General features: G+C 35.0%; 1 protein-coding gene across 2 annotated transcripts in view; it reads right to left on the bottom strand.

Moving 5' to 3' along the window:
- The window catches only part of LOC123678306 (LIM/homeobox protein Lhx3), a 91,406-nt gene extending 65,762 nt beyond the window's left edge, over positions 1-25,644 (bottom strand). For both annotated transcript variants that reach the window (XM_045615288.1, XM_045615289.1), the window contains exons 1-2: positions 25,473-25,644; positions 8,438-8,831 (exon numbers count right to left, since the gene is read on the bottom strand). In XM_045615288.1, the coding sequence (XP_045471244.1) occupies positions 8,438-8,585 (148 nt within the window). In that variant the 5' untranslated portion in view covers positions 8,586-8,831; positions 25,473-25,644. The remainder of the gene's footprint in view (positions 1-8,437; positions 8,832-25,472) is intronic.
- Positions 25,645-27,248: the final 1,604 nt, after the last annotated feature.

Below are 27,248 nucleotides of genomic sequence, written 5' to 3'. Positions count from 1 at the left end.
AGATCACGACACACCAGATGATGAAACAAAGCCAACTTGCAAACCTTCTCGGCTAATACGTGAAAATAGATGGGGTTCAAAGGCTCGGAGACACCCCGTCGAGTTCAGCTGCCGATACTTCAGCGAATTAGGTTGATAATTGAACCTGATAGCCCCAATTATGCTGGTACATTCTGAGTCGAGGATGACTTTCATCATAACAAAAAGATTGATGGATCGATCCCATGGTTTTCTTGAAAAAGTTATTAATATCCGTTAGTAAGGAGGATGGTTTGATTGAAGTTTTTTGCATGTCACATTTGATATTTTTGATTGTATTCTTTTCGTCCTTACCAAGTCGGTTAGGAACATGAACTTGAAAATTGAGAAAACTTATCCAGCGTTAAGAGTCAAGATGTTAAAAAAATGGTTGGTTCTGCTTTGGATACAATGAATGTGAAGACAACTGAAAATTAGTCGATTTGGCCAAAATATAAGTCGGAAATATTTTTAGTCTGGTCGAATCTGTAAAAATACCAAAAAAAAATCAAAAGAAAATAATGAAGAAAAAAACTGAATGAAACAACGGAGATCCCAAAGAAACATGAGAAAATAAATGACAGGTACGAATCACTCAGTAATTCAGAATTACAAGTTGATACGAAAGAATTCTGCTGAACGCAGCCATAGGTTACTTCGAATTGTTGCTTTGTAAATGTGACTTGAGATTCTCCATGAGATGGATACGTCTTGTAGTTCCGAACATGGTAGATGGCGGTTGTTTTGGATTCGGACGATCTACAGTGACTAAATAAAACAAAATCACTGTAGGACGATCTACAGTGACTTAATAAACCACAGTGGCGACAAGCTTGGTCACGAGTCAATTGTATTCTTAAGTTCTAATGGTTCTATGATCCCATTCGCCCCCTAAAATCCTGCTGCCACCCCTAAAATTTGACATACTAATGCTAAAAGGTTAGCAGAACTATAATTTCGCTTTACTTTGGCCCCCCAAAAAAAATCCGGTGCCCTCTTGGTCACCCCTGTTTTTGAAAGCTGGCGTCGCCACTGAGTAACAGTTTTGGTACTTCGAGCCAAATGTAATCACATTTTGGTATTTCGAGTCAAATAAAATCGAACAAGTATGTAATGAAATTGATTTCAAAATTTGTTGAGACGGGTTCAGTGATGGATAAAAAAAGGCCCCCATTGAAATGATGAAGGAGCAGCTGTGGCGGTATTAGTACAATATGAATATGTCCAACTTTTGTCAAACAAAGCAAACTGTACAACTTTCTGCAGCTTCCGGTATCAGCCAATATAACATTTTCAGGAGTTTACATAAACACAAAGTTCCATCCGTATAAAATTGAATCAATTCATGAATAAACTTATTATAATAACATTTGGTTTGAGAGGATTTCGACATTTCGGGAAATTTTTCTATTGTGGCCCTTTGGCGGGAGATATTGCCACATACCAAATTTGTTTCACCTGTTTTATTTTGAGGCACAATTATGGGTGATCGATACAAAAAGAAGTTGGATGCAAGGAAATATAGTAATTTTACGGAAAAATTACTAATCCGAGCAATCAATGCAGTTCGAAATGAAAACATTTCAATACAGACAGTTTCCGACGAGTACAACATTCCCAGAAGAACTCTTAGGAATAAAATTACCAAAAGATATATGGACGAACCCGGAGGCATTAGTGCACTATCATATACCAATCGAAAAAAAATTTTTGACGACATTGTTTACTCATATCTATAATGTGAGAAAAAAAGGTTTGAAAACGAGGTTTGAACCAAATCACTCGAAATATTTTTCTTTTATTAACATTTCGATTGTTCTTATGGGTGTTCTACTGGGTGTTCTTGAATTGAAGTTACGGAAAATGAGAAATTCTTTGGATAATTTTAAAAATAAAATGGCCCATAAACATGAGCCCTCAAGCGCTTTGTTTCTGAGATACAGGGTGTTAATTATTAATTTATTTATCACAGCTACCTAACCGGATCTTTATAATTATTTGGATTTTCCTGAGAATAACTATAGAGAGCTGTTCGATTTTTTTTCTCGGAATCGATTGCAGATACAACAGAACTACAACCGGTCAAAAAGTTTAGTACTGCACCAGAGTTTCTTTTGAATTTTTCTAAACTACCAGTGGTTCACAAAAAAATTATTCTGGAGGAAAGAAGCGCGCACGCTTCCAGAAAAAAATTGCATTGGAAAAATTGAGCTTTCAAAAAATGGCACAGAAATCTAGTGTTGCCATTTGAAAAAAGATAACTTTGGGTCGTACCTTCGTAATTAAAGATCCTTTTGAAAAGACAAGCACGCCACTGGATTCTACGTGAAAAAGTGCCTGATGTTTTAATTTCAGAGCTCTATTCTCAGTATTAACGAAGATATAAATGTTTTTCGATATCGCCATTTTTCCAATTTTCGCTTATAACTCGAAAACAAAAGAAGGTGGCCAAGAATGAATACTAGAGGAAAGTCGCCTAATTTTGGATAGTTGCCAATTTTTGGATTCTGCATTATCCTAATATACGTTTACAGTTTTCTTTGATTAAATCCACAGAACGAAGCACCCCCAACATAAAATGATCCCGTGTGAAGCACATAGTTCGACTGTTAAATACTAGGTGACACAATAATATTATGTGTTTATTTGTAACAACGAGTTTTTTGATTCACCTCGTGTAAAAAGTTATAAAAAGGCGAGTACCTAGCGTAGGATAGTGTAAGTTTACGAGAATTTATTAGAATAGTTGTAGAATATGCCTATGTATTTGAAATAAGAATTACTCTTATGGACGTTTTGATATTAATCACCTAACCTACAGTCTAGTGGTTGCCTAATTTTGGATAGGAGAGGCTTCCTAAAATTGGATATCCAAAATTAGGATTTTCTTATAGAAAGACAGAGAGAGAGAACTCCACCTCGTCAAGTGACTCCCGATAACACTTCTTCATCCGAATTAAACAAAAACAATAGCACCTCAATTCAACTATCTATTGAAAGTACTCCCTCGAAACAACAAACCGATGGCAGTGTTGAAACTAAAAGGTGGTCGAACCTTGTAAAAGTTCAAGATTTTTCACCTTCACCATCCTGCAGTTCGGAACCTACTTCGAACAGGGGACGTAAAGCTGGTTCCGCAGCGGTAATAATAATATAATAATTGTTTATGACGATGACTCAGATATGCATGCAGATGAAAACGATGACGAACGTGTATTTTCTGCACTGGAAACTATTCAGCAGACCAACATGGAGAAGCCTGGGTACAGTGTTCAATTTGTTTCCGATGGACACACGAAGACTGTGCTGGTAGTGAGAAAACGAACGCTTATGTGTGTGATTTTTGCTTGGAAAAATAGGTTCCAATTTTGGATAGGGTATCCAATTTTGGGAACACTTTTTTTTATTTGAAAAAGTGCTATATTTTACTTTGGTCTATTTATTATGTCCTTTTGAGTTAATATAAATATGTATTTTTTTTTTTTGATTGAAGACATCGGAGGAATTCCTCTATTTATATCTTTTATTATTGATTCTTCAAAAAAAGGTATACATGTGTAACATCAAAAATATTCACTGTTCTCGAGATACAATTTTTTTTTATGATTGAATATCAAAATATTTTCTTTGCACTCGAAACATAACTGCCAATTTGTTTTTTATGGAAAATTTATTCTATCAATGAGCAATATTCATGAAAAAATATTTTGATAACTATTCATAAAAAGGATAGTTACCTACTCGAAAAAAGTTTAGTCTTACGATGTTGAATCAGTCAAAATTATCGAAAAGGAAACAACTTACAAAAAAAAAGTTAGAGAGCTTACAGAGCCATCTGTGATGATTCGTGAAAGATGTTAGTAAAACCTTTTGTATTTTTGCCGTAAAATACGATTTTGAAATAAAAAAAGGGTTTTCATTTGAAATTCCAAAGTTGATCACTGTACCCCACGAGGGAGAATTAAATGGAAGAGGTTTTGGCATAGTTAGACTCAAAATTATCAACTTTTTAGTCGAATTATTTTTCAGTGATAAGTTTACTTTTCGATATTTTCGACTGATTTAACTTAAAAAATCACCTGGTATATTTTTTCCAGATCTGAGAAGAGTCACGATGGGCCGGGATACCCTGTAAAATCGATAAGCGCGACTAAAGCAAGTAGAAGTGTGCACAACGACCACTATCTTATAGGGCATATGTTTCACGTGATGTTAATTATACAGGCTGTCCAGTTAACGTTGGTATTTTTCATAACGTAATTTCATTTGCATCGGGTCAAATGATAGAATTTGCACTCAATTAATAAGGAAATATGTGAAAACAAAACAGTAGATCAGTGCTCCATTGATATCGAGTGAAACCAAGTCGAGTGGCTTAAAAATCAAGTCAAACCGTGAATCTTCCGCTGATAGACTTCCCCCCAGACGCCAACACGGGGTTAAGACAAACTGCTGCGTATAGAGGAGATCGCCTCAGATTCGGCACGGCACGCAAATCCAAGCCCGAGGATTGAAAAGCGCATCGATTCTAACTCAATTATGCCCAACGAAGGAGGATTAAGCCCTTGTAACAGATTTCCCATGTGAACTGAAAATACGTCGAGGGCCAGTCCGGTGTGTAACCGGAATCCCGCCTCACGTGCCGGGCGGGTACGGCACGTGGCCTGGAAAGCAGGCAAACACTCGCCGACCATGGCTACCACGGGCACGGGGAGAAGATGGCCCGTCTCGACACTTGTGTTTTATCGTACACTATGTAATTAGATATTTAGGAGGAGCGGTGACATGCTGACATAGAACGCGCATTTAGGAGGAGACGCACTTCAGGGTTTTAATGGATATTGGAATTGTAAAAAAAAAGATCTTTTGTTTGCCTTTCAAGGGTATCGGCGATTGGGAGTTGGCATCCTCTGAGAATCATGGGAATACATTTCGTTTGGATGTTTTTAGATCGATATTCCAAATAATGAATGAAAGGAAATAGGACTAAAGATGAACCTTGACAAAACGAAAATAATGAGCCTTAGTCAGGAAGATAATAATAATAATAATAATAATATCGTTTATTCATAAAAAGCATACAATAGTACAAGAATAAACGCGGCATCACTGAAGCAATATAATTGCTCGTATCACTATAGATAACACTATAGATAACATAACCAGTGGAAACTTATGGTCTAGAAACTATGGCAATAACGAAAAAAGTGGCAGAACAACTGAGAGTAACTCAAAGGGCCATGGAAAGGATAATGCTGGGTATAAGCTTGAGGGATGGAATTCCGAACACCGATATACGAAAAGAGATCATGGCAACTGACATCATGAGTAGAATAGCGAAACTTAGGTGGCAGTGTGTGGCACATGTTACAAGGCAGAGTGTGGAGAGATGGTCACACAAAGTGACGTTTTGGAGACCTCGAGAGACAGAAAGAAGCATAGGAAGGCCGAGAAAAAGATGGATAGACGATGTAGTCGATGTAGCCGGCAAGCAATGGATGAGAACATCAAAAGACAGAGAAGCATGGAAAAAACTGGAAAACATTTTGTAGAACAAAATTATGTGAGAATATCGCTCAGATTTCATGGTTATATAATATTATTATATGTTGGTACTCGGAACTCTCCTTTTTTTCAAAAACTCGCCACTTCGTAGTTCCTGAATTTTGAGCATGTGGAAGAATATCAATGTCTTCTGCACCTGTATTTTAAATAACTAATATAAACGATATATAAGAATGGAGAGGCTAAATATAAATAAATACATATCAAGAAAATGTCTAATAATTATGATAACTTCTCATTCGATATTGAAAATTGAAAACAAAATTCAGAGCTGCAGTATTTACAGCATTGTCGAAAATATAATTAATTCTACACATACTAAAAAAATATTATCCTGGTACCACAGGTATAACAAAAACAGTTAATCGATAAATCCCGCATGATATTACAATATTCACCCCTTCTTCCCATTCTATTCCACCGGAAATACAGATTTAGAGTAACAGGAAGGCCATTGTCGAATTTCCGGAAGTGTTATGTGGTGAATTCGGTGTCAACAGTTGGCCTTCGTGGGGGTATTCCTCAACGATTAACAGTTGCTGCATTCAATTTGGCAGCACGTGCCAGAGACACGAGGCCTGTATTGTCCATTTCCTTTTCTGAACATACTACAAACAAGTTTCCATGAGAGCGCTCTATAATTTCCCGTGTTTATGTTGAATACGATGTACCTATAGTTTTGGCTTCTATAGATAATAATCGATGGTCTTATTCGATTCAATCTTTGACGATAGATGGGGAATCGGGAATTTTATAAATCAGTAATTTTGGTCACTCTAGGGAAAAGACACTTTTAGAGATACATTAGTAAAGTGATGCTGATGATCGAATGAAACTCACAATTTCAACACAAAACAAAAACTTGTCGAATAAAGAAATCATTAGAATTCATCTAAATCAAAATATATACACCTTCTTCAGCTATAGCCGATCATTCTTACACATACCCCATAACAAGAGGTAAAACAAATACGAAGAGTAGGTTGTAAAGTTTACAACCTACTCTTTCAAAGGATCAATCACAATTTTAATCAATAAAGGGTTTACAATGTAAACCCTTTATTGATTAAAATTGTGATTGATCCTTTGAAAATCTCACAAAAAACATGCACTACTAGCATATTTCAATACGAATATTAAAATTATGTAACAATATGAATAGGAAGTTTAACTCGACACTAAAACAGGTTTCCAGAAAATGTATATTTTTCTAATTTTGGTCAATAATTTTCAGCTTATGAAATGCAAGGATCGTGAACGAGGCGAACCTAACCCCAACAAAATCATCACCTAACCACACTTACATACTAAAGACGAAAGTGATGTTTATCAAAAAAGCCATTTCTACTACATCAGTTTCAGGAAATACCAATTCCATATGCGAGGCATTATCATGAGGTTATGTTGAGTGCCAAGAAAGGATAGCATATTTCACAAATATCGAATTAGTCTACTTGATGGAAGTAAAATAAAATATCGACCTTCTAAAACGACATGTGCTTCCAAATGGTACTCCTATAATTCAGTTTTATTTTGTGTGATAATTTTCGAATGATTCAACCGATTCTGGTGAATTTGAGTAAATACAAATATCAGCAATGATTGATTTCCAATACTTTGCCCATAAGTATTCAATACCGACAGGAAGAACTTTTTATGATTGAATATCAAAATATTCTCTTTGCACTCGGAACATAACTGCCAATATTTTTTTCATTGAAAATTTATTGTATCAATGAGCAATATTCATGAAGAAATATTTTGATATCTATTCATAAAAATGATAGTTACCTACTCGAAAAGAGTTTAGTCTTACTATGTTGCACCGGACGCTACACCGGGATAACTTTTTTGCAGAACTTAAATCAGTCAAAATTCTCGAAAAGGAAACAACATACAAAAAAAGGTACAGAGCTCCGAGAGTCATCTGTGACGATTCGTTTGAGATGTTAGTAAAACCTTTTGTATTTTTGCCGTAGAATACGAATCTGAAATAAAAAAGGGTATCCATTTGAAATTCCAAAGTTGATCCCTGTACCTCCACAAAGAAGAATTAAATGGAAGAGGTTTTGGCATAGTTGGACTCAAAATCACGTGTTGTTAATTATACAGGCTGTCCGGTTAACGTTGATATTTTTCATAAAGTAATTTTATTTCTCTATTTCAGTATCGTAATGAGTTCATTACAGTGCTGTAATGAACTCATTACAGCATCGTTTTCAGTTATATTTTTCGTTTTGTGGTTGTCTCTACTGACTTTCAATCCTATCAAATTTCAAGAAATGTCAATAATTGTCAATATAATATAATTTGGATATACCCATATCTAATGAACTTTCTTTCTGGTGGTGTTAAATCGATTTCGTCAGATATTATTCACGAATTTAATGCGTAATTGTAAATCATTTCAAAATTCGAAACGTACGATTCATATTCAAATTCCGTAATCTGTCAATTTTTGTAACAGTCACACCAACTGCCAAGATACAATACAAAAGTCACTAGGATATATAATCTGCATTTTTGATTGAATTTCGACAATATTTCACAAAACTTGACTGAAATAGAGAAAATATCGTCTAATACTCGTTGCAGAAGGCAATTCCAACACTCTTGCATTCGTGTTGGAATATGAGCCCATTCTGCAACTTGTTTTAGAATATACTATTGCATCGGGTCAAATTATGGAACTTGCACGCAGTTATTATTAACATAAGGAAATATTTGAAAACAAAACAGTAGATCAGTGCTCCATTGACTTTCCTACAGCGATCGCCACTGATCGGAGCGTTTCTAAGTACCCACACGCGTTAGTCATTCAAAAACTCTTATCTGGAGAGCTCATCTCACTCACCTTCCAGCGCCTTGTTCCTGGCCAGCAGTGCCAACAGGACGTCAGAGCTGGGGGGGCCCTCCATGGGATGCGGCGGCAGCATAGGCGGTCCTCCTGGTGGCAATACGGGGAGATGGGGAAGACCACGGCTCTGGTCCAAAATGGACATATCTCGTCAGAGAGTCTGTATCACGAGGCAGTCACAAAACACGGTTTCTTTATCGGTTTCTATTTATCTTATCACACCGCAAACGTTGGTTCTCGATCGATTCCTTCATACATAGGAGACGACGACTTGGAGTGTCCCACTTGGTAGTCGATACGGATTATCTAGACATCTAGATCTCGATTTTAAATCGTGTTGTCGATTGGTCTGGGTGGCTGCAAGGGTACGATTAGCGCGAATACTGCCATTCTGAAAATTGATCACAAAAATTAATATTAAAATGGAAAAGTAGGGAAAATGAGGACAAAATGACATACTGTTTACTTTTTCAATCATATATTTTTAGTTATTGCAGTAATACTCCCATTTTGGTGCGAAATACTAACTTTGGTTAATTATTTTCAAGTATTATAAGCTAAAAATTGAATTGAAATAAAAAATATCATGAATTATTCTAACTTCTAACATAATCCATTTGGTCCGTATACTAAGGACAAAATGACATACTAGTAATAGACATAATGACAAACATAATATTTGAATGCAAAGTTCGAAAATACGAAGGTTTTGGTTCTCGAGACAGTAGCTTACGATGTATAAGCTCAGTGAAAACACTGCATGCAACGCAGCCACTGCTCATCAGGTATGAAACGAAAAAGAACGTCATTACAATAAATTAGGGGCAGTCATCGACATCTTCATTTTTAGTGTTAATTTGATACGGTTCAGTGTCGAATTCTTCATTGTCCAAGACGTTTTTATTTTTCAACGGCCTTGTTTTTTTTACCACAGGGTTTTTTTAACATTGAATAATATTTCGGTAATTTCTTGTTTCTTCTTGGGTGGAATGGTCGCAGCAGATTTAGCCTGGTTTCGTCAAAATAAGGCGTTAACGTGCATTTGCGAGCTTCTGGCTTTCTTATGCCTTGCCACTGAGGAAGTGGTGAAAGAATTTCATTAGGAAAGGATATCGTATTTTTCACAATATACATACCAGAATTTCACGTTATATCACGTATGCATGGTACGTGTAAAATGAGTTCAAAACAACATGAAAATAAGCTCATTAGTTCCACGTGAAATTCAATCAACAAAATTCCATATTAATCTCAAAAATATATTTTATTGACATGTATCGGACAAAATGACATACTATGTCGTTTTGTCCATCAGGATTACCATCATCACTAGCAGAAACTGAATCACTGTGAAACCCAGAACTATACAGGACCACTTTTGAAAAAAATTAATTTTGTCCGCATTTGTCGTTTTGTTCGCATTTCTCCCAATGATGTGAGTCCTTCGAGCGCTTGTTCAACAAAACATGAATTTTAAATCGAAACTTTCTGGTGTACGTCCCATGAAAATTTACAGGCTGCTTCACCATTGACGCGACGCTCTATTGCGATTAAGCGCTGAAATTTTCGAATTTCTTTTCGACACACTATCATTATTCTCCATTAGAACTACATTTCAAGGTTTGGACATGCACAGTGTGCTCCACGGGCGTAGCCAGGTTTCAGTTTCGGGGGGGGTTTTACATATTATAAAAAAAATCTTATGTTTTTCTTTTTAAATATATCAACTTTAAAAGAGCCTACCCATTCATTCATTTATTTTTCAAGTATGTTTTGAGAAAAAAAGCATTTTCAAAATCACTTTTTGAAATTTAGTTTATTTCTTTACATCGATTCCTATAAATATATTTAGGAAAAAAATACCGTCGTAGTATTTATACAACAGAGTACTCAAATTCAAATTTATGAGTAGAAAGTTTATATGCAAAAAACCGGTAAAAAATGATAGTTATCACCTTTTTTGCATTTTTTTCAATGTTATATCATGAAATTTTGGTGGCAAACTTCAGATTCAAATTCTGTACCCCAGAAACAGAGATAATAAATCGAAGAAATTAAAACTACCCCATCAACTGAGTTTTAGCAGTAATAGATATAATACTCCAATTTTGAACTATCGTTTGAGCCAGGTTTTTCGGACAAAAAACTTTATGGAAGAAAACGTCAGAAGATTGAATTTTTTTTGTATTTTTTTTTAATGTTCCGTCACAGAATTTTGATACTAAACCTCAGATTCGGATTCAGAACCCAAAAAAATAAAGGGTGTTTTTTTTAGAGCTATAGAACTTTAAATTGCAATAAAACTACGATGGATTATTCGATTGATATGAATTTGATTTATCCGCAAGATAATCTTGTGGCATTACATTTTAAATATGATTTCTGGCATATGACCGACAATGCTGGCTCGGATGTAGTCCAATCTGGACGTCCAATTTTCGATGACTTTTTCAACATTTGTGGCCGTATATCGGCAATAACACGGCGAATGTTGTCTTCCAAATGGTCAAGGGTTTGTGGCTTATCCGCATAGACCAATGACTTTACATAGCCCCACAGAAAGTAGTCTAGCGGTGTTAAATCACAAGATCTTGGAGGCCAATTGGTCCAAAACGTGAAATTAGGCGGTCACCAAACGTGTCTTCCAATAAATCGATTGTGGCACGAGCTGTGTGACATGTTGCGCCTTCTTGTTGGAACCACAGCTCCTGGACATCATGGTTGTTCAATTCAGGAATGAAAAAGTTAGTAATCATGGCTCTATACCGATCACCATTGACTGTAACGTTCTGGCCATCATCGTTTTTGAAGAAGTACGGACCAATGATTCCACCAGCCCATAAAGCGCACCAAACAGTCAGTTTTTCTGGATGTAACGGTGTTTCGAAATACACTTGAGGATTAGCTTCACTACAAATGTTGTTTGTTGACGTAGTCATTCAACCAGAAGTGCGCTTCATCACTAATGGACGTAGTGCGCGATACGTATTCCGCACAGAACCATTATTTTCGAAATAAAATTGCACTATTTTCAAGCGTTGTTCAGGCGTGAGTCTATTCATGATGAATTGCCAAACCAAACTGAGAATAAATCACTTGACAGCTGTTAAATTGGTCGCCATCTTGAACAGTAATGCCAACTTAAAGTTGTATATCTCGAAAAAAAACACCCGTTACATACGATCGAAAAAATCAAACTAACCCATAACTTTCCTTTGTGCGCATGTGAGCACAAATTGACTGGATTACGTAGAGGTAATTTGACTCAAATTTCACATTACAAATTAATTGAACTGAGAGTGATAATTTCATTCACTTTTTACAAATTCCATTAAAAAATATTTTCGAGATTTTGAAAAAAAAAATTAGTTTTTATGACATCTTTAACATTTCGGGGGGGGTTTGAACCCCCAAACCCCCCCCCCTGGCTACGCCCGTGGTGTGCTCCAATAAAGTTTTTTGTTATGTTCTGGTTCCACGAAAGGAGATATCCTGTAATGTTCAGAGAACATCGTGAAAATCAAGGAAAAGAAGGTAGGAATTGGTGTTCTTTTTGAATTTATGGAGGTTATATGCCTCGGGGAACACCTTCCTAGGCAATGTGTTCCAGAGCCTTGCTGTTCGTTGGATGATCAAGTCTTTGAAAAGAGATGTTCTGCAGGTCCCCAACGCGACCACAAAGGGGTGTGAAGACTGAACTTGACGAGTTAACCTCGAAGAGACTGCCAAAGGAGGAACGATTGTTGATATTTCAGAAGAGCATCGCCCATGAAAATATCTATAAAATAGAGACAGATCGCTAACTTTTCTACGGTGTTCCAAAGTGGTGAGCGAGTTTGTAAGCGAGGCATCACCGACGAGACGAATTGCCCTTTTTTGGACAGAATCCAGCAGTTTCAAAATATGCTTAGGTGCCGCACTCCAAACATGCGAACAGTATTCCAGGACAGGTTGGATCTGTGCCTTATAAATCATAACTAGCTGACTCGAAGTGAAATAGCTCCTAGCACGAAACAGAAAACCAAGTTTTTGGGATGCACTTTTGGCAACTGATCTCACGTGATCTTTCCAAGAAAGGTTATTGCTGATGGTAATACCAAGCATCGAGATGGATGACTTCAAAGGTTTAGTTACTCGTGACAAGCTTATGTTGGGCATACTGATATCGGCCTTTCTAGAAAAAAGACATGCTTGTGTTTTGTCTGCATTGAAATCCACCAAGTTATTGGATCCCCATTCAAGAATTATTGCCAAGTCCATATTTATGTTATTAACATTTCTTCCTCGTTCGTTACTGATTTGGCGGGCTGGTATTGGAGCCCTGGAAGAGAAGGCGGTATGGAGGGTACTAGCATCCGCAAAACTGTGTACTGGACATGAAGTTGCTCCCAACAGATCATTGATGTGGAGTAGATATAGTGTTGGTACTAGAATTGATCCCTGCGGAACACCAGCATTTATGATTAGAGAGTCAGATGAAACTCCATCGACAACCACATGAAGAGATCTGCCTGAGAGAAAACTAGCTAGCACAGAACAAAGCTGAGGAGGCAAGCCATAAGATGGAATTTTGGCGAGGAGTCCCTGGTGTCATAGAATGCCTTGGAGATATTTAGTGCCACGGCTAATTTGTTGATAATTGATATTTCATGAGCTCGATGTTGATAGCTTTTTTCATGACTTTTGAAATAACAGACAGCAGTGCGATAGGTCTGTAATTGCTAGGTAGGGTCTTTTTGCCTTTTTTGGGGACTGGTTGTACTCTTGCAACTTTCAAGTTGGACGGGAATATCCCCAATTTGTAAGAATGGTTGAACAACTTGCTGAGAACAGGTGTTAGTTCAGGGGCACATTTCTTGAGAACAATCGGCGGGTTTCCGTCGGATCCACAGGCTTTGTTGGTGTTGAGACCCAACAAAATCCCCCCGATAGAACGTTGGCGAAATGTGATCTCGGGCATATGACTGTCAATAGGTGTAATGTTTGTGGGTTGTTTTCCCGATGAATCCAGAGTGGAATTTCCAGCAAACAAATGGGCAAAAATGTTGGCTTTTTCCTGGGCACTCGTAGCTAGTGTTCCATCCTCCTTGGTTAGAGGAGGAAACGAGCTGGAAGTGAAATTTTTTCCAACAGTTTTGGCGAAAGACCAAAATGAACGGGATCCGTTCGGACATTCAACAAGTTTTGATCTTATTTTGGCATTGTGAGCATCTTTTGAAAATTTGAGTGTCTCATTGCAAATGTTTCTAGCCTCGACATATACTTCTCTAGTCTCAGGGCCCGGATCTTTTTGCCATCGATGAAACGCTGCCTGTTTTGAAGCGACAGCTGTAGAGCAGTTTCTGCTGAACCAGGTCTCCTCGCCACCAAACATATTATGTTTTATCTTATAGTTCACCCTGTTTTTTATTGAATTCTCATTTTGCATGAAATAAATGAACCCAAGTTTCTTTGAAATTTCATACTCTTATGCAAACATACCATTTTTGATATATTTCTAATTTTCATAAATTGAATATTCTTTGGAAAACTTCATAACTTCGAAATGAATTAATTTATTTAAATGAGATTTTAAAAGTGAATGATAGAAGAACGGAGGTAAGTTTCGATTTTTTGATAATCATTGAGAACTTCTCAATGATTATCAGAAGTCAGTAATTATTTCCCTTCTTTTAGTATTCACTCTCAAAATATCATTCCAATAAATTAACTTATTTTGAAAATATTGGGTTTTTCCAAAGACCTTCCAATCTATGGAAAATGGAAATATCATAAATTATATAAATATTATAAATAGCAGAATGTTTCGAACAATCTTTCAGTTCAGGGTGTTCAAATTTATCTATTTCCGATTAAATCAATCTTTTCATGAAAATATACAATCTTTTTAGAAATTACCTAATGTTTGTAATTTTTCTAGAACTCGACAACCCATGAAAAAACAAACCAGTTCTTTTTCTGAAAGATATTTTGTGGTCCGGAGTATCACATGAATTTTTGAATAACTCATTTGTCGATGAACTTTAATCAAAATATGTGTGAAAAATAATTTTTTCAAATCCCAATGGAACTGAAACTGATTTATGAATTTTAGTTCGATTGGAAGGGCATTTTTTTCAATTATTGAAGAGGCAGATTTTATGTAGGTAAAATTTAGGATCCATTTCAAGGATTTATTCTATGAGGTATTCGGACTCTGAACCTACCCTGAATATTTCGGATGGACATAATCGATTTTGAGTTCGTTACTGGGCAAACCTTGGTGGTCTGGAGCTATACCAATATGATTTTCGTGATTTTTTGAATGATTCATCTCAAAAAATTCACTCGGTATACACTCAAAATCTGATGTGTTCACTTACTTATTGAGTTTATTGTCTGATAATCTTCTTGATTTTTTTTTGGGCTAGTAACGAGATGAACATGACATTCAATGAAGCTTGAACTTGTTATTCTTAATCTATAATCATTTATTTTTCATGTATTTTGAATCGGAAATTATCGAACGGCGATATTAACGAAATCGTTGATTGGTCATTAACGAATTTAACCGTGTTATTCAATCTGTTTGGGAGTTATCATGTATATGATGTATGACTGAACGGACAGAATTGATTTTGTCCAGCGAGTCAAACGTTATCATTTTAGAGCATTCGCGGCTCAAATTCCGAAAAAAAAGGCATCGTGGAGGGTGGAGGTACCTGCATATTTGTGAACAGAAAGTTTTGACTCCAGATGAAATTTCGTAAGACTGAATTGAGTATAATGCAGCTGCAGCAACATTTACTCAATGATTCCGAAAAGATTTTGAACAAGGGTGCAAATCCCGATTTTGACTTCACGTCGGCGTCGGTGCTATTCTCATTTTTTAGGGTACACTAGGATTCAAAATTGATGATTGTTATTTTGGCGGTGAGTTTTGAGTTTCAAAATCATTTGAAACACTAATTTTTCGATTTTGTGTAAAGAGAGACAATGAAAAAACGTTTTTAGTCTTTATAATTATATTTTATCGATTCTTCAAAAGAGGTATTCAAATATTTGACTCTATGTTGAACTACCCCAATTCGCAACGTCCAAATTTTCCGAAAAATTATGGTTTAGGAACTGAAAATTATGTATTGTTAGGAGGAATCGATTGGTTGTTGCATCAGCTTGCATAAAAGATAATTGAGATTACCTACCAACAAAGGGTGGCTTTATATAACGATGGATGGACTAAAACATTGAATTAGTAACTCGAGGTTGGGAGTGGTTGATTCGGAAGTGACCAAAGTCACGCAACTCCCTGTAGAAAACACCTGATTGAGTTGAGGCTCGAGTTGAGGTTGACGGACCTGATGAAAAGTCTAGCAACACACTAAACAAGCGCTTTTTAGAAGGAATTGCAAGGAAAGTTGAATAAAGAAAATAATTCAGCTTCATGAATCTGTATCATAATTCTTGATGAAAATTTTTTGTTTCAATTACCAATTTAAAACATCTTTTAGAATAACATATGTTCGAAATATTTTGAAATGAGAAAAGTATTCTGAAATTACAGAAAGTTTAACACAGGATATATTAATGAGACAATCAATAATTTTCTTAATCTGCTCCTAATGAAGTTATCTCAAAATTAATTCGTCAATTTTTTCATCAAATCAGTTTTAGGATCCTCTCCAAACCTGATCTTGTATTCAAGATCCATGAGCGGGCTAACATCACTGAATAATAAAATTATTCTAATGGGCCATGAATCTCTTCTTATTATAAAGCAATTTGTGATTAATTAAATACTGACCTCATCCTATCAGAATAAACCTACATAAAATATTGAGTTCAAAAACTTATTCCGAAGGAATCAATTTCAACGTATCCAGGGTCTTCCACTGAGTGTTAATCATAAAGTATTTAGGAAAAAACAAATGGTCAGAGTTATATCTGAAAATACGGTTTTGTGTCGTTTGTGTGTTTGAATGGGAAATAATCTCTTTTGATAGTGACTCACTGATGTCAAATCCAATATTTCCGTGGCCACATAACTAACGGAATTGAGATTTTGGGTGTTGAAAGGAACTAAGAATTGCGAGTTCCGTGCAAAATTCGGAGATAATTACATCATTAGAATCTTACAAAATATAAAAAGAATGGGAGAGAACAAAAATCAAACAGAACAGAAATTAGAAGCACTTGTAGTTTCATGCGTCAATTGCACCTTTACAGACCACATATACATATACAGGGTGTCCGGGCAAATGTGGAAAATCTCTCGGATTCAGATAAAACATAAAAAATAAGATGACAAGTTCCCACCATTTTTTTTCCTAGCAGCCCTCCCTACGGAGATATGGCCTCCTGAATGACTTCACTGGAAATCCACTTTACTGGAATAAATTTCAAACCACTTAATATTATTTAAAGACTCAGGAAATAGGGATCTTGGCTTCAGGACTGCTAATAGGGTGAATAATACACTCAGTTTCAACTGTCAACGTTTCGATCCTATTTGGGATCTTCTTCAGGACTGTAAAAGTATTTATTAAGAATTATTGGACAAATGAACAATCTGGTTACAACAATACGAAAAAAATACACAAAATCATTTAAAAAACGGTCTTATAGGCTTATACTATACTTCTATATACAATCATCAATAATAGTGAAAGACAAGAAATGACTAGGATTCAGGTGGAATTAGGTTATTTTCTTTTCGATTTTTTATTATATAATTATTATGAAATGAATCATACTTTTTCCTCCACGATACGAATAAATATAAACACTCACCAATTTAGTCATATGTATTACGATGCGGGTGGAGTTGTTGAATTCCATTAGACCTATGTTGAGGTTTTCTATTTCGTCAATAATCTTATTTTTAATAGTTGGTTTTTGCCACGAAACTTATGCGGTTGTTCTCTTTGCTTAGCTGATATGATACTGGTGTTTTGTATTCGAGTATAAATATGTTATCATTGGATTTTCAAACATGTTCTGATGATATTCTTACCGACACGAATTCATTATATTTATTTGATTTCTCTTAATAAATTGTTGTAAATTATACTTAATTTTTGAGTATCTGTTCTAATATTCATTGTGTCATGTATGGAAATGTGTATCATTTCACTGATACATCTTTTATGATAATTGCATTCTTTATCTAAAATTTTCACTTCATCAAAGTCCAAATTATGATTTTCTTGGAAGTGGTGCACAGCTAGAGCGGTTTTCTCATTTTTGTCTATATTCTTTCCCTGGCAATCGTACTTATGTTGACGTATACGATTTTTTAGGTACTGTTTAGTCATGCCCACATACGATAGGTTGCAATCTTTACAAGGAATTTGGTAAACCAAATTAGATGTCATTAATTTCGGAACAGAGTCTTTTAATTTTGTGTATATGTTCTCTAGTTTTGTGAGTGGATAGAAAGCAAGCTTGATGTTAGATGCTTGATTTTTTATCAAATTACCAACTTTTTCTGATAAACCTTCAATGTATGGAAATTTATAATAGATGATTCCATCTTTTTCCCTCCTTTCTGTATTAATTCTTGTGGTCTCAACAAATTTGTGTTTATAGGAATGCATAATTTTATTTATTAGCTTTCTGGGGTAATTGTTCTTTCTTAGAATATTTTTTATTTTCAATTCATTCACTGGCCAAAATTCTCTACTGCTGAGACTGTAACATCTAAAACATAGGTTCTTTATGGTATTGTTTTTGTGGATTTGTGGGTGGTGTGAAAAGTAATTGAGAACTCGGTTGGACGCAGTTGCTTTGGTATGCCAATTGGTCAAGATTGTTCCATCGTTTTTTCTGATAAGCTGGACATTTCTCGAGACATTCAATGCTTTCCATCCACGCATTCAATTCACTTTAGAAAAGGAAGTAGATAATTCAATAGCATTTTTAGATGTCCAGCTTATCAGAAAAAACGATGGAACAATCTTGACCAATTGGCATACCAAAGCAACTGCGTCCAACCGAGTTCTCAATTACTTTTCACACCACCCACAAATCCACAAAAACAATACCATAAAGAACCTATGTTTTAGATGTTACAGTCTCAGCAGTAGAGAATTTTGGCCAGTGAATGAATTGAAAATAAAAAATATTCTAAGAAAGAACAATTACCCCAGAAAGCTAATAAATAAAATTATGCATTCCTATAAACACAAATTTGTTGAGACCACAAGAATTAATACAGAAAGGAGGGAAAAAGATGGAATCATCTATTATAAATTTCCATACATTGAAGGTTTATCAGAAAAAGTTGGTAATTTGATAAAAAATCAAGCATCTAACATCAAGCTTGCTTTCTATCCACTCACAAAACTAGAGAACATATACACAAAATTAAAAGACTCTGTTCCGAAATTAATGACATCTAATTTGGTTTACCAAATTCCTTGTAAAGATTGCAACCTATCGTATGTGGGCATGACTAAACAGTACCTAAAAAATCGTATACGTCAACATAAGTACGATTGCCAGGGAAAGAATATAGACAAAAATGAGAAAACCGCTCTAGCTGTGCACCACTTCCAAGAAAATCATAATTTGGACTTTGATGAAGTGAAAATTTTAGATAAAGAATGCAATTATCATAAAAGATGTATCAGTGAAATGATACACATTTCCATACATGACACAATGAATATTAGAACAGATACTCAAAAATTAAGTATAATTTACAACAATTTATTAAGAGAAATCAAATAAATATAATGAATTCGTGTCGGTAAGAATATCATCAGAACATGTTTGAAAATCCAATGATAACATATTTATACTCGAATACAAAACACCAGTATCATATCAGCTAAGCAAAGAGAACAACCGCATAAGTTTCGTGGCAAAAACCAACTATTAAAAATAAGATTATTGACGAAATAGAAAACCTCAACATAGGTCTAATGGAATTCAACAACTCCACCCGCATCGTAATACATATGACTAAATTGGTGAGTGTTTATATTTATTCGTATCGTGGAGGAAAAAGTATGATTCATTTCATAATAATTATATAATAAAAAATCGAAAAGAAAATAACCTAATTCCACCTGAATCCTAGTCATTTCTTGTCTTTCACTATTATTGATGATTGTATATAGAAGTATAGTATAAGCCTATAAGACCGTTTTTTTAATGATTTTGTGTATTTTTTTCGTATTGTTGTAACCAGATTGTTCATTTGTCCAATAATTCTTAATAAATACTTTTACAGTCCTGAAGAAGATCTCAAATAGGATCGAAACGTTGACAGTTGAAACTGAGTGTATTATTCACCCTATTAGCAGTCCTGAAGCCAAGATCCCTATTTCCTGAGTTGAATGCAAGGACGAGATTTGTTGGATATGGAAATTATTTAAAGAATATTTGATATGATGAACATTAGTAAAGACCTCTCAAAATACTGACCTGAAATTTAAATTAGCTCTTTTAGTTTATCAGGGGTTATACTAGGTTGTACCGGGTTTTTCACTATAATTTGATCCACCCTTTAACTAGGTTACTGAAAGAGGTAAAAAAAAATGTTTTCTACAAAAGTTTCACGAAATCAAGTAGGGTTTTTTAAAATGATTTCAAAAAATTAAATATATACAGAGTGGGCAACATATTGATTTTACTTAATTTTGATTTTACTTGATTTTCTTAATTTTTTCAAATGGAACACCCTGTATATTTTTCTATATTTGACTAGATCATTTTTCTCTAATTTCGAAAATATATGATATGTTTGGCCTATCTCTCTTATTCTGAGTACCACAGAGTTTCAAATTTTAAGAACCACCTGGCAAGCTAAGTAATCAGTTTTCTCTAATTCTGTGATTATTCCGTTCATTCTTCCACATCTTGTAGAACAAAATCGTGCGAGAATATATCAGAAACGCACAGTTTTCATGGTTATATTTTATTATTCTATGTTGGCACTCCGAATTTTCCGCTACGGCTTCATCTGTCAATTCATCAAATTGCCTTAAAGAAATCAGTTCTGCCAACCAACATTTTTCAATGCAAAAATCACTAAATTATATTTATGGAAATATTTCATTAATTTCAATGAAAATGCAATGAATTAGAGAAAATAATGTATAATACTCGTACAGAAGGCTCATTCTACCACTCGTTCATTCCAAAACTCGCCACTTCGTGGCTCGTTTTTGAATTTTGAACTCGTGGAAGAATATCAATGCCATCTGCACTTGTATTATAAATAACTATTCAAGTGGAAGGCTCGATAATTCAAATTGCCTTTTTTTGAGTTATCTCGTTGGCAACGATATCTGACATACGTTTGTCATCGAATATGCACTACACAGAAGCGGAAAAATTTGATATATTTTCACTGTATGTAAAGAACAATAAAAATAAGAAAGCTACTAGGTGAGAATATATATGGAGTTGCATCCAAATCATCGAATTCCAATTTATAGTGAAAAAAATATGACATATCGTTGCCAACGAGAGGGCAATTTGAGTTATCGCAGCCTACCACTTGAAAACTGAGAACTGAGCATGCTAGGTGGTTCTTAAAATTTGAAACTCTATATAATAATAAGAGAGATAGACCAAACATATGTTATATATTCGAAGTCAGGGGAAAAAGAGCTAGTCAAATATAGAAAAATATACAGGGTGTTCCATTTGAAAGAATAAAGTTGCAATCAATATGTTGCCCACTCTGTATATATATATCGTTTTGTGAAATCATTTTAAAAAACACTAGTCGATTTCGTGAAACTTTTGTAGAAAACATTTTTTGTACCTCTTTTAGTAACAAAGTTAGAGGGGGGGTCAAATAATGGTGAAAAACCCAGTACATTTTAATGCTTATATTTTCAACACCCTGTATGATAAGAAGTAGAAAAAACAAATTTGGATAGCTTGAACATTGACCTTGAAAAAAAGATATTCTTGTTTATCGTCGATAAAATGAATCGTTCTCGAAGAACGAAATAACAAAGGAATTAATTTTTTTATTTCTATTCAAAAGAACATGAATTCTAATTCCTTTTTTATTTTGTTTCTAGAAAACGGTTCATTTTATCAACAAGAGTAGATACTTTTTTTTTAGTTTAATGTTTCAGCTATCCAAATTTGTATTTTTTTACTCCTTATCATACAGGGTGTTGAAAATGTAAGCATTAAAATGTACAACTTAGTCCGTATCTCCGTAGTAAGGGCCGCTAGGAATAAAAATGTTGGGAACTTGTCATCTTATTTTTTTATGTTTCATCTGAATCCGAGAGATTTCCCACATTTTCCCGGACACCCTGTATACACTATGTCCAATTTGTCAGTTCAACTCATCATCTTATTATTTAGAGAATGACCAACTATATCATGGGTAAATAAAATAAAACAAAATAATTTCCACTGGATTATTTAATTGTTAGCAACAGTTGTTTCGCCACACTGTGGCCTCATCAAGCTACATTTCTGACTGATCAGTCAGATATTTTTGACCATTTGGATAATAGTATGCAGTTTCTGTTCAGACTTTTCGATATCTCGATCTTTTATTGCTTCATCAATCATTACTGATTTCAACAATTTTGTAAAAACGAAAGTCCTTTTCAATGACAGCCCTTAATTCTTGAAATAATATAAATTTCCCTCTTCAAAATGAAGTCCGTATCAACATAGTAGGTACTGGTACTCACACATAGGCCATCGAAGCTTTAACCTCTTCTTTTTTCAATTACGTGGATACCCAGAATATATAAAAGAAAATATTATTGTGAGTACATGCAAAGAACATATATTTTTAATTTTTTTATTTAGGTTTCTCATTTTATGTTCGTTCGCAACAAAATCTTCGAAGCTTTAGATTGGCTCACATGCAAAAATAATTGTTTGATTGTCTCAGTCTTTACTTGTCGGAAATTCATCATGTTATCATGACGAAACAATTGTTGTGAAAATAAATATATAAAGCGGAAATAAGTTATTTTACTTTTTAATCATCAAAAATAATTGATGAAACTATTTCAACGCGCTGAAATAGTTTCTTAGGAGCTCTTCTATGGCCCCAATACAGACCCCAGTACGAACATCAAAGGCAGACGACATAGTGTCGCCAATCGATAAATATATATTGAGTTCTATCGGTCAAGTAGGAATACAAAGCTTCCAATGAATCTAAATTGAAACCAAGATAATGTAGTTTCGCGTATTAGAAGTCATTTGAGAATTATTTATGGAATTTAGTTGTGAACGAGAATATGAATTAAATGAACATATGAAAAAGCTGTGAAGAATTAAGGTATAAGCAGACCAACGCAGACTTCGGTAGCGGGAGCGGGAACGAAACTTTTGCGGGATAGAAATCAACGGCGGGATATGAAGGAGTGCATACCGGTACGAATAGAACGCATGCGAATTGCAGAATGTCTGCGAATTAATTTCGGTTTGCAGCGTGCAGTGTTTTCCCGCAGTTCGTAGTTTTATCTTATTATTATCGCGTTGGTGTGAATGCCATGCAATCAGCCCGCTGCCGCATCTAACGCATCGCTCCCGTTCCCGCTACCGCTCCCAAAGTCTGCGTTGGTCTGTTTATACCTTTAACGTTGATACTAAAAGATTGAGCAGTCAATATGAGAAAGAAAGACGGAGTCGAATTTATAGAAGCAAGAGTGAAGACAATAATGTGGAACTTTTCGTGCAAACTCTTGCAAAAAAAGTACTATCCCTATAATATTATGAATGACTAGTTTAACAAGTAAAAATCAGCCCGAGTTGCCCATGATGCAATCAGAAAGAAACTATAAGCAGATAATAATAATAATAATAATAAAGGCTTCTATTCTGCGAACAAAATACATATTCTCTCGCAGAATGTGCAAGATCCAGTGTATCCATGCCGGATTCACTGTTCTATCTAACCCTGGATTCATTGAAGATCTAAAAAATAAAAAAAATAAAATAATAAGAATCTCAAAATTCAATTTCGGTCATATATGTATGTAATGGAAAAAACCAGAAAGTGGAGAAACGAAAATAGAAACATTTAGGAATACAAACATTGACACGACTTCCCTGATAAAGACCTGTTCTGCTCACTCAACAGCATTGTGAATAACAAGTTTTTGAAGCGACTAATAACTTTTAACCTTCTGATGTCCAGAGGTAACTTATTCATGCAAAATGTAATGTTGTATGAAAATGAACGACGAAATTGTTGTGAACTAAAAATCAGAGGAGTTAGTATTCCTTTAAAACGAATATTTATATTATGGACATGAGAACGGTAAGTGATCTTGTTATATAAGTAAGGAGGAGCACGTCGATTTATAATTTTCCAGAATAAAACGGTTGAGTTGTATAGTCGCCTTCTCTCCATATTGAGTCAATTTACATCCCGAAGTCTGTGGCTTACCCTATCATATTTCCTTAACCCGAAAATCATCCTCAAACAAAAGTTCTGTAACTTTTGAACACGCATCCGATCACTGAAATTCAATCACGGATCGTACAAAGCATCAGCATAATTCATATGTGAGAGGACCAAAATCTGACACAACAGAATTTTAAGTTTTCTACTCATAATCTCTTTATGTCTATAAATAATTTTTAACATTCCATATGCTTTCTGCAAGCACATAGAGATGTGATCAGTAAACCCTTTCAGTTTTGTTAAATTTGTCTCTAGTTAACAATACTATATACTCAATGAAATAGGCAAGGCAAGAATAACAAAGTCTTTTTGATCTGGGTTCCCGGCCACTTGGGTAATGAAGAGAATGAAGATGCCAACACATTTGCCAAAAAAAGAGCACAAACTCCTTTCATTGGCCTGGAACCTTTCTGTGGTATAGGCAAATGTTCCTAAAAGAAAGGGTTTCAGGAGAAGGAAAACCCGGAATCTTCCTGGGTTGGGTCATTCCGAAAAGTTTTTTAAAAACCTTTGACACTGCGGGATCCAAAATGTATCTGTATCTCAGCAATAGTACTACTCCCCCTCACTGGATTCCTCACAGGATAATGTCACCTTAGGAAACACCTCATGAAAAAGGGTCTAGAAGAAAATATCGGGTGCAGATTATGTGGAGAGGAGGAAGAAACTCCGGATCACCTAGTGATGGAATGCCTCTTCATCACTAGACAACGCAAAATTTGCTCTGGACAAGAAAGTTGAGGGAGAAACGTGAAGGTCTTATGCGTAAATTTTACCATCTTGCTGCTGTGGAATTTGCGTAGCAAGAAGGTAAGGCAGTTTCTTGTCGGGTTAATTTTTTTGAATTGGAAAAATACCAATGACTCTCGCACAAATCATATTGAATACAACCAAGTGTTCAGTAAAACGTTCCAAGATGTTTCTCAAATCTGTATAAGTAGTGATGATTGGTTTCCAATAGTGGAATACAAAGCTGCCCTGAATGTCTTTTTCATAAACTGATATCAAAGCGAGGCGAAAATCTTACCTCACTATTTCTGTCCTTAAAACTAAATTGACACTGGAAAAATGAAACTGATGAATGGTACGATAATGTGGTATGAAGGGTTGGACTGAAGACGAAAAGAAAACAAATCACTCGAATAGCTCAACTGCTGTAAGTGAATGGACAAAATGTGATATAGAAGAACAACAATTGCTAAAAATTACTGATAGGTAATAGGAATCAAAATTCTATACAACCATACTCAAATCTCGATCAAGAACCCCACAACAAGATCATACATATTATGCGTGGTAATATATCTTCTATAGTAGGGAACAGCAACGAATCACGAATCTAATGTTAAGTTAAATTTAAATTATTCACTAACTATTGTTTTAATAAATAAATAAATGTTTCGTTGTGAGTTAAACATTGACATTGACAAATGCCTCATAAGTTTATAACAAATTTCTCAAGCTCGTTGCTTGGTAACATCCCTCAGCCTTCGGCTTCGAGATGTTACCAAAGAACTAGCGCTCGATTGCCATAAATATGAAATTATCTCGTCTATTATCAATGTCCTTGGAATATTACTGCTGATAACAAAAATAAAGTGAAACATCAAATTCCAATGAAGATTCTGAAAAATTTCTAATTACCCCAAAAGTACAACTTTTCGGAAATCACAATACCGTCGTTGTGCGAACTTTCACTCCTTCGTAAGGTAACGGCCGTTAATTTTCGCGTTACGTATGGCTCATGTAGGTGATATTTTTCAATTTACGTTAACTTTGTCGACTTCGTTTAATTTCACTAAGTGTTTCACCCCAAGCCCCGAGATTCACTGGAAGAGAGAACCGTTCCTTCCCCACCCCTTCCGACGGAGGACGCCATTATTGAAATCAGTCTTGGCTAAATATTGTGACGTCACGAGACGCTAAGCGTCGGCGCGCTCCTTCGGATCCACCCCCGACGTCGGGGTGAAACTGGACGTCAGGATCGGGTTAGGGTTTTCACCGCCATGCATATCCATCACAAAGTCTGCGACAATATGTTTCCTCCTTTTTACTCAAAGAGATATAGAATCTTAAAAATAGTTTTACAATTTAACAACAATGAATTGTCAACCTAAAGTATCGGATGTACCGAGTTTGTTGTCTAGTGAGGGGATGTCAGAATCCCTTTGAGCTAGAAATGAATGAATGACCACATTTTGGGCCCGATTTTTGGTAGAATTAATTTTGAGAAAACCACAACTTCATAAATCCAAGCTATAAGAGAAAAATGAAAAATGGCAAAATGGCTTGAAACGAAAAGTTCTCATAACTTCTTTATAACTGGTACTTTAAAAATGCAACAAGAACATTCTGTAGGCACTTCTTTCATCATTTGTTTTTTGTTGCAATTAAGTATCAAAGTTATGGAAAAAAGTTCCGCTTTTTCAAATGAAAATAATAAAAAATCACTTTTTTTTCAAAAATTTATAACACAATATATAAATAATATCAAACTGAAAAACTCATCAAAAGTTTCAGTTTCACACGGCAAATTAACCAAGTGCTTATCAATGATAATCTGTGAATCAATATTCGGTGGCCACCAAGGTCTGTGGATTTAAAACCGTTAGATATTTTCAACATTTTCAAATTGATGAATGTTGTCTTGAAATGTGACCAAATTAAGAATCTTACTGTGTTGAATCCGGAGATCTTGGTAGCCATCGAATATTTCAATTAGATTTTTCCAACATTTTGAAATTGTTAAAAGTTGATCTTTAAATGCGACCAAAAAAAAATATAACTATGTTAAATCCGGAGACCTTGGAGGCCACCGCATTATCAAGTTCACAGATTATCATAGATAGGCACTTGGTTGATTTGCCGTGTGAAGCATATATTTCACATGAACAAGAACATGAATAATTGTAGAGGAAATGTTTATAAATTTTGTGAACTTTGATTTCGAGTTGACATGATCCATTTCATCTAATTCTAGTTCATATTATTACATCATCATTGTGATGTGTATATACTGGTTTTTGAGTCTTCTCTAAATATTCAACATTGTAAAACATAATTTATTCTTTGACGAGTCTTTGTCAACTGTCTCTCAGAGGATCGCGGTGTTTCATCTCGGAATCATCAGTTTAGCATATATAGCATGCTTCGTTTTTCATCCCAAGCGGTTTCAATTGTTCGAGATATGCAAAAACCTCGACTCTATCTCTCTGGCTAGCAAAGAGTCTCTATACTGCTTAAAAGAAAAAGGAGAATTTGATCTCAATAAATGATCTTTTTTGAATTGAATTTTTCAATCATTAGTGATGTCATTTTTCAAAGGAAATTAAAAATTAAAACAAGTATTTATTATGTTGGAATATTCTATACAATATGTTGTGATCTTCTCACCACAAACCTTGGGATCCCATGAGACCT

Source organism: Harmonia axyridis, chromosome 4 (assembly GCF_914767665.1).
Source record: "Harmonia axyridis chromosome 4, icHarAxyr1.1, whole genome shotgun sequence".
Taxonomy (NCBI): domain Eukaryota; kingdom Metazoa; phylum Arthropoda; class Insecta; order Coleoptera; family Coccinellidae; genus Harmonia; species Harmonia axyridis.
The sequence above is the reverse complement of the archived record's forward strand: the minus strand, read 5'-3'. Positions and strand labels throughout refer to the sequence as shown.